Raw genomic sequence first — 9720 nt, 5'->3', positions numbered from 1 at the left:
CAGGCGATGCTCAAGGACGGAAACACCGGCCTGCCCACATTGGTCATCAACCTGACCTCTACAAGCGACGACGAGGTCGCGGGCTCCGAAGAAGAGTAGGACGTGGGAGACAATTGCGCCTCGTGCCTCATGTGCCTGGTCGGCGGGGTTCACAGCCATCGGAGATGGACACGGAAGGAAATAACAATGACATGAAGGACGGCGCCGACGAAGATTTATACTAGGTTGGATTCAAAAGCTTTTTAATGAAAATATGTCAAAATATAATGAATGTTTAAATGAAAATCATCCGGTTTATATAAAAGTCGTCCGGTTTGCTCAAATCTCATTCGAAATATATGCAAACAGGATTGGATAGCCAGCTTCTCTATTTGTCCGCAGATAAATACAGTGTCCACTTTATTGATCGGCGTTGGAGATGCCCTTGGCTTTCACCAATGTGTATATTTCCACCTTCTGGAGCATCATTAATTTCACGGCGGGCTGTGTCCAGGTTACATGTAATAAGCACCAAAATACAGACCGAACTGCGCTCAAAATTACCCTTATTTCTATCAGGTCGACGAATTTGCTTCCTAATTTCTAACGTAACATGGTAATATGGACCAGAGTTATGCACGGGCAGGACACGATCGATAGGCACACAATCCCATCAAAACAGGTGCCCGCCGTAGGAACCCCCGAATGAGATCATGGCCGGCGCATGCTCAAACCGCGGCACCGACATCCCCTGTTCTAGCCTCGCGTCTCGCCTTGCTGAAACCTTAGTCACCTGCATTGGAAAAAAAAATTGAGCGACATCACAAATTTATTCTATACCGTCACGTTAACTGCATGTATGCATAATATCTAGGCTAAGTACCTTGCGATCACCGGCCGCCCGGAAGTTGACCTTGTGCGGCGTCTGCTGCTGGCCGCCGAGAAGCAGGGCCAGGCCGGTGGCCGCCGCCGCCAGCCCCACGGAGCAGATCACGCCGACGGCGTGCTTCTGCCACCCGTGGCCGTGATCACCTTCCGACTCCTTGCACTCCGGTTCCTGATCTGCAACCACCTCCCCGTCCTCGTCAGCATCCGACGCCTTCTCCAACAGGCCGCCGACCGATTCCACGTCGTCATCAACTGAACCCTCGCTCTCAGAGTCAGAGCCAGACGGCGCCGGCGGCTCCACCGACGCGCACCGCACTGCGGCGTTGGGCGTGGGCTCGGAGGCGAAGTGGTTCACGTCGATCGTCTTGTCGTCGTTGCCGGCCAGGAAGCGCGCCTTGTGGTCATCGTCGTCCTCGTCGAGTTGGTACGACCAGAGGTCCGCGGCGTGCGGGACCAGCACGAACTCGTCCATCTCCTGCATCTCTCGGGCGGGCGAACCCATCTCGGCCGGCTGCATGCGGAGACCACGATCGACGACGAGGCGATGATCTCACAGGGCCTTTCTTACGGCGCAAGGGAAGGTGTATATATAGGTTGCGTGCGCCGTCGACGTGGGGAAAGCGTGCAGAAGGAGATGAGATTCTACGGATGGATTTGGAAATTTTGGACACGTCCGGGCTGGCCGGATGAGGACTCCGTTTGTTCGGTCGTGTTGGGTCCAAATTATTCCAAATGAGAAGAAAAAAAAGGAAATGCGAAACAGAAAGGCTGAGCAACTCAATTTCGTCCATGAGCCCATCCAGCTCATGATTGCATGCAAGAGGCCTGGAAGGCTTGAAAGTCAGGACGAATTATGCCTTCCCTTGTGGGACCTCGCACAGAGCAGTCCTCCGACTGGGCCAGCCCACGCGGAAGCTGCGAGCGGTGCAAAAAACAAAACAAAAAAAGTACTGTAGGATACAGGTAGCTAGCCACCACGGCTAGTTAAAGTTCATGCTGAATAAGCGACGCGAATAATTTAGAACTAGCTACAACTGCAGATTGGATTATTTTTCCTTTTTATAATCACTTCTTGAAAATTCTGAATACTGTTTTTCAAAATTCTGGATGTTTTTTATAAACACGCATAAGTTTCGAAAACTTGTGGACAATTTTCGAATTTGTAACCAAATTTTAAGACAGGGAACAACTTTAGAACTTGTGATTTTTTAAGGAACATTTTTTAAATTCGGACCAATTTTTATAAACACGGACATGTTTTTTTAGATGTGAACATTTTTTTAATTTGTGAACAAAATTTAAAAGCAGGAACATTTTTAGAATTTGTGAATAAATCTTAAAAATGGAAACATTTTTTAAAATGCTGAACAATTTTGGGCAATCACAAACAAGTTTTGAAAAAAAGTGAATAATTTTTAAATTTGTGTACAAATTTTGGAAAACAAGAATTTTTTTGTATTCGTGAAGAAAACTTGAAAATGGAACATTTTTTTGAAATTTCAAACATTTTTTGAGAATCATGAACTAGTTTTCAAAAGAGTTAACACTTTTTTAATTGTGATTTTTTTAGAATGGGCACCTTTTTAAAATTTGTAAACAAATTTTGAAATTGGAAACATTTCTGAAAATTTCAAACATTTTCTGTGAATCTCAAACAAAGTAATCAGAAATCGCAATTTATTTTAAATTTCCAAACATTTTTTAAAATTAGCAAATATTTTTCAAAATTGTGAACATAATTTGTAAATACGAACAGCTTTTTTAATTCCGAATAATATTTGAAATTTTCAAAACTTTTTTTGAAAAAAGTAAAAATAAACTTGAAAACAGAAAAATGAAATGAAAACGGAACAGAAGATAAAAGAAACAAGAAAATAAGAAAAACTAAAATCACGACAAAAACGTTCCAAGCTGGAACGAACGAACTCGTCAAATGGATCGGCCCACTCGCTTCGCTAGTGCGCCTGCCTGTGCGATGCGGCGACAATTTGCCGCAACACGCGGGAAATAGGGATTTCCCTCCCTTCTCACTTGTTTTCTGTTTTTCTTGTTTTTTATGTTCTCTTCTATTTGTTGTGTTCGATGTGTCAAGAGTCAAGACAGTACATGGGTCGTGCACTCATCCTACATGTTGCGCTGGTTCACGATATCCTTTTTTCAATGGTAGAAGTGTTTTATTCAAGGATTACAGAGTTACAGTCAAGAGATAAGAAACTTTCAGTACATGCAGGCTGTCTATGTAGCCGTGAAACTGTGCTACGCTCGGTAAGTTATATCTCGTCAAACAATCTGCTACTCTATTCTAACTACGATAAAACTTTTGTGGAATAAACACTCGGTTCTCTCTCTGGGACTTGATCTCCAAAGCTAGATGACCATACAGAGAGCAAAGAAGTGAATCATCTCTGATTGATAGGGTCATTAATGAATCTGACTGCACGACAACTAGAAGCCAAGTTTGTTGCTTGGCCAAGGCCATGCCATGCATCAATGCATGTATCTCTGCTTTCAGTGTGTTATTACAATGAAACAGGAATCTATAAGAAGCAAAGAGATGATCGTCACATCATGGTGTCGTAGTATCATACCGGCCGTTGTCGTACCAGCACTCTTTGAGAACGCCCCATCTACTGACAGTGCAACCTGGTCCCTAGGAGGCGGGATCTAGGACAAGGAACTCAACACAAGCGGTTTTGGCCTTTTAGGTTCCAACACAAGCGACATTTTACCTTTTAGAATGTCCTTCGAGTAGCTAAATCAAGCGACTACCGATCACCACACAGGAACTCTAGAGAAATTTTGAGAGGAGGTATTTCCTTACCATGCGTAGCATCATTCCGTAATTGTCATATATGCCAAGCTAACAAAATTATCGTGCTCCTTGTGTCTTGGTCGCAGTCGCAGCTGTCAAGGATGTAAAGCAACTAGTCCCGACCAGCCTCAGACATGAGCTCCTTGGCCGGCAACGGCCACAGCAGGCGCATACGATTCCAAAGATTCGCCGCATGATCACATGTTATTCACACATGAAATGATGGTTCATCCTCCTTCCCACATAACAGACAAAGCGCGGATGTCTGCAAATGATGTACCACTTCATTTTATTTCCGCGGGACTTTGGCATGTCAAATCAGGTTCCACAGTCGTCTTGACCCATTCGGGTGCGTGCTATAAGCGCTTATCTTCCCCCCAAACTGATCACGATATATTTGATGTACCTAAACATTTACATATATATATATAACAGACATATGGCGAAGTATGCATTCATTGAAGTTAATACTCGCGACACACTAACGATGAAGCCTAAAAAGAAGTGTGTGATGCCATCATATACACACATGCTCACACTTGCATAGCAAAATGCACATATAGCAATATGAAGAAATAATTCACACTATCATGGAAAGCATATATAAAAACATAAGAAATACACACACTAAAATGAAAAGTACACATCTAGGGTGTTTCTGTTTTACATCATTTTAAAACGTCGAACGGGAATGAAGTATCAATGCCCATTTGAATCCTACATGAGTTTTGCTTGTTTGATTGTGCCACAAAGAATGGAGTTATGTGTGAAATTATTATTCAAACCATTTCAAAAATAATATTATTCAAACATGTCGGAGTGGATGCTAAACTTCCTATGAAATCCATTGTAAACAAATTCTCTAGGAAATATTCTTAGGGGGGGGGGGTCAATCCTACGAGAAATACAACCAATATAGGAAAAACTCCTAAGGATTCCAATCCTCCAAAATTCTTAGGCCTCCTTTGGTTCATAGGATAGAAATGTTGTAGGAATAGGAAAATCATAGGAAGTGAGATAACATGCATCTCAATTCCTATAGAGAAAGAGATGTCATTTGATGCATAGGATAGGAATTTTTCCATTGAATCTTAGCTAATGTTTTTTCCTCCAAAATGTGAAGGATTGATTCCTATCCTATATAGGAATAAGAATCCATTCCTACAAACCAAAGGGCCTCAAAGGAAATTTTCCTATGCAAATCCTATCCTATAGAAATCCTATGACATTCCTACAAACCAAAGGAGGCCTTAAAGAAATCATTTGAATCAAATATATATCCTAATTAGAAAGATCTAGTTTTGAAGATATCAATGCAATGTGATGTTGAAATTAGTTTATAATATGGATGTTCCGTTAAAATTTCTTACAACTGATTTTTTATTTAAAAATAATCTAAACATGCAACTCAGCTAGAATAAACTATGACCCAACAAGTGATTGAGAAAGGAAAAAAGGAGTATGATATCCATTGGTTTGACTTGAAAGAATAAATCACAACTCACTTCTGGTACTCGCTTTAGACCCCAATAAAGAATGTTGAAATATAACTTTTGCCATTTCTTGTGTCCACTTTCTATGAGTTTGAATGTCTTCGGGAATTTTTATCTATTGATGTGAAAGTAGTGTAGGTGAGGGAGTCCTGGATTAGGGGGTCTCCGGACAGCCGGACTATATCCTTTGGCCGGACTGTTGGACTATGAAGATACAAGATTGAAGACTTCGTCTCGTGTCCGGATAGGACTCTACTTGGCGTGGATGGCAAGCTAGGTAGTACGGATATGTATATCTCCTCCTTTGTAACCGACCTTGTGTAACCCTAGACCCTTCCGGTGTCTATATAAACCGGAGGGTTTTAGTCCGTAGGACAACATACAATCATACCATAGGCTAGTTTCTAGGGTTTAGCCTCTCTGATCTCGTGGTAGATCAACTCTTGTAATACTCATATCATCAAGAATAAATCAAGCAGGACGTAGGGTTTTACCTCCATCAAGAGGGCCCGAACCTGGGTAAAACATCGTGTCCCCTGCCTCCTGTTACCATCCGCCTTAGACGCACAGTTCGGGACCCCCTACCCGAGATCCGCCGGTTTTGACACCGACATTGGTGCTTTCATTGAGAGTTCCTCTATGTCGTCGCTGTTAGGCTTGATGGCTCCTACGATCATCGATAGCGATGCAGTCCAGGGTGAGACTTTTCTCCCCGGACAGATCTTTGTGTTCGGCGGCTTCGCACTGCGGGCCAACTCGCTTGGCCATTTGGAGCAGATCGAAAGTTACGCCCCTGGCCACCAAGTCAGGTTTGGAAGCTTAAACTACACGGCCGATATCCACGGAGACTTGATCTTCGACGGATTCGAGCCCCTGCCTTGTGCGCCACGCGGTCACGATGAGTACGATTTAGCTATACCATCGGACTGTATTCAGGAGATCGCACTGGCAGCCGCTCCGACCCTCAATTCGGAGCCAGTTTCGCCATCCGTGGACGGGTGGATAGACCCCGTCACGGAGGCCGTACCCTCTGCGGCGACCGAGCCGAATATCGACCTTACCCTTCACAAGAGCCGTGTTGCCAAATTGCCGGATCCTTCTCCGGCCATGGACTCCGAACCGCCTGCGCCCGTTCCTATCGAATCCTATTGGGCGCCGATCATGGAGTTTACCTCCGCGGATATTTTTCAGCACTCGCCCTTCGGCGACATACTGAACTCATTAAGGTCTCTTTCCTTATCAGAAGGATCCTGGCCGAACTACGTCCGGCAGGATTGGGATGCGGATGACGAAGAAATTCGCCGCCCACCCACCACCCACTTAGTAGCCACTGTCGATGACTTAACCGACATGCTCGACTTCGACTACGAAGACATCGACGGTATGGACGACGATGCGGGAGTCGAAGAGGAACCACTGCCCACAAGGCACTGGACAGCCATCTCATCATACGATATATACATGGTGGACACACCCAAAGAAGGCAATGGCGACGAGACAACGGAGGATGACCCCTCCAAGAAGCAACCCAAGCGTCGGCATCAGCGGCGCCACTCTAAGTCCCGCCAGGGCAAAAGTGGTGATACCGGCACCGGAGATAATAGCACTCCAGACAGTGTCGAAGACAACAACAATCCCCTCCGGCAAGATTTAGAGCAGGAGGATGGAGGAGCCAGCCCTCCTGAGAGAGCGGCAGATGGAGAGGCGGAGGATGATAATTACATGCCCCCCTCCGAAGACGAGGCAAGCCTCGGCGATGACGAATTCGCCGTGCCAGAGAATCCCGTCGAACAAGAACGCTTCAAGCGCTGGCTTATAGCCACGGCAAATAGCCTTAAGAAAAAGCAACAGCAGCTTCAAGCTGATCAAGATTTGCTAGCTGACAGATGGACTGAAGTCCTGGCGGCCAAAGAGTATAAACTCGAACGCCCCTCCAAGAGTTACCCAAAATGCAGGTTGCTACCCCGACTGGAGGAGGAAGCACCAAAACCTACATCCCCGGCGTATGATGCGGCTGATCGGCCACCTCGTGGCCGCGACAGAGAGACATTCCAGCCAAAAGCTCAGCCCGCACCCCGACGTCATTCAAATAAAAAGGCATGGGGAAATACGCCAGACCTGCGAGACATATTGGAGGACAAAGCAAAACATGCAAGATCGATCTACAGATCACGAGGGCATGCCACTATGCGAGACGATAATCGTCACGCCGGATACATTAAAAGTAAGTCCGGCTGGGCCAAACACAGCAGGCAAGACTCATTCGAGCTGCGTCGCGATATAGCCCAGTACAGAGGCGCCGCACACCCCTTATGCTTCACAGACGAAGTAATGGATCATCAAATCCCAGAGGGTTTCAAACCCGTAAATATAGAATCATACGACGGCACAACAGATCCTGCGGTATGGATCGAGGATTTCCTCCTGCACATTCACATGGCCCGCGGTGTGACCTACACGCCATCAAATACCTCCCACTCAAACTCAAAGGACCGGCTCGGCATTGGCTCAACAGCTTGCCAGCAGAGTCCATTGGCTGTTGGGAAGATCTGGAAGCCGCATTCCTCGACAACTTTCAGGGCACTTACGTGCGACCACCAGATGCCGATGACTTGAGCCACATAATTCAGCAGCCATAGGAATCGACCAGGCAATTCTGGACACGGTTCCTAACAAAGAAAAATCAAATTGTCGACTGTCCGGATGCAGAGGCCCTAGCAGCTTTCAAGCACAACATCCGCGACGAGTGGCTAGCCCGGCACCTTGGTCAGGAAAAGCCGAAATCTATGGCAGCCCTCACGACACTCATGACCCGCTTTTGCGCGGGAGAAGACAGCTGGCTGGCTCGCAGTAATAACATATCAAATAATCATGGTACTTCGGATACCAAGGACGGCAATGGCAGGTCACGTCGCAACAAGCATAAGCGCCGCATTAACAACGACAATACTGAGGATACGGCAGTCAATGCCGGATTCAAAGGCTCTAAACCCGGTCAGCGGAAAAAGCCATTCAAAAGAAGCACTCCGGGCCCGTCCAGTTTGGACCGTATACTCGATCGCTCGTGTCAAATACACGGCACCCCCGATAAGCCAGCCAACCACATCAATAGAGACTGTTGGGTGTTCAAGCAGGCCGGCAAGTTAAATGACGAAAACAAAGATAAGGGGTCACATAGTGATGACAAGGAAGAGCCCCGGCAGCCGAACACCGGAGGACAGAAGAGGTTCCCCCCACAAGTGCGGACGGTGAACATGATATACGCAACCCACATCCCCAAGAGGGAGCGGAAGCGTGCGCTCAGGGACGTATATGCGTTGGAGCCAGTCGCCCCCAAGTTCAACCCGTGGTCGTCCTGTCTGATCACCTTCGATTGCAGGGACCACCCCACTAGCATCCGTCATGGTGGATTCGTCGCACCGGTCCTAGACCCAATCATTGACGGATTTGACCTCACTCGAGTCCTAATGGACGGCGGCAGCAGCCTGAACCTGCTTTATCAGGACACAGTGCGCAAAATGGGTATAGACCCCTCAAGGATCAAACCCACTAAAACGACCTTTAAAGGCGTCATACCAGGTGTAGAGGCCCATTGCACAGGCTCAGTAACACTGGAAGTGGTCTTCGGATCTCCAAATAACTTCCGAAGCGAAGAATTAATCTTCGACATAGTCCCGTTCCGCAGTGGCTACCATGCACTGCTCGGGCGAACCGCATTTGCAAGATTCAATGCGGTACCGCATTATGCATATCTCAAACTCAAGATGCCAGGACCTCAGGGGGTCATCACAGTCAATGGAAACACAAAGTGCTCTCTCCGCACGGAGGAGCACACTGCGGCCATCGCAGCAGAAGCGCAAAGCAGCCTCTTAAGGCAATCCACTAGTTCGGCGATTAAGGACCCGGACAACTTCAAGCGCGCCCGGAGTAATCGGCTACTGGACCGCCTGGCACGTCCCGAGCTCACATAGCAATGCGGCCCCCACCCCGGCCCCAACCAAATGGCAAAATTCGTGCCACGCGTACATAATTACGCATTAAAAATACCATGGGCACAGGTGGGGAGGGGGCACAACTACAGCACGCCCCAATACACGGCTTAAACCGCACTAGGGGCTTCCCGCTTTGTTATTTTTCTCTTTCAGGACTTTAATCTCTGGAAACCCTGTCCGGCAGCATGATTGCCGAACACATGATGCAGCAACCAAGGAGGTAGAAAGCTACGTCACACCACAGAACTCCCAGGTGGGTTACGATAACGAGTGAAATATTTGCTTTAATACTATTCCTCAGCTTGCCCTTGGAAGGGACATGTCAAACAGTCCTACTTTTTGCTTATCGCACTACTTGTATCATTCTGCTTTAATGCACCTTTTTGAATAAACAATGCATAGCATTAAGACTATTATTGCATTCCTCCTTTATATATATATGTTCATTCACGACATCTAGCACCCGTACACTCTGGTACGGCCAATATGCTAGGGGCTTAAGCATACCCCATAATACGGCATGAGAAGTCCGAACACTTTCGATAGTGCGGCACCC

At 46.6% G+C, this 9720-nt stretch overlaps 1 protein-coding gene across 1 annotated transcript; it reads right to left on the bottom strand.

The window, feature by feature from the left end:
* Positions 1 to 447: 447 nt before the first annotated feature.
* LOC147984409 (uncharacterized) lies at positions 448 to 1405 on the bottom strand. Its single transcript, XM_087539750.1, has 2 exons — positions 863 to 1405; positions 448 to 772 (listed from the first exon to the last, which is right to left on the bottom strand). Exons 1-2 carry the CDS (start codon positions 1382 to 1384, stop codon positions 653 to 655), a joined length of 642 nt encoding a protein of 213 aa, XP_087395876.1. The 5' UTR covers positions 1385 to 1405; the 3' UTR covers positions 448 to 652.
* Between the last annotated feature and the right edge of the window lie 8315 nt (positions 1406 to 9720).

Source organism: Triticum urartu, chromosome 2A (assembly GCF_056163025.1).
Source record: "Triticum urartu cultivar PI428250 chromosome 2A, HENAU_Tu73, whole genome shotgun sequence".
Lineage (NCBI taxonomy): Eukaryota > Viridiplantae > Streptophyta > Magnoliopsida > Poales > Poaceae > Triticum > Triticum urartu.
The sequence above is the reverse complement of the archived record's forward strand: the minus strand, read 5'-3'. Positions and strand labels throughout refer to the sequence as shown.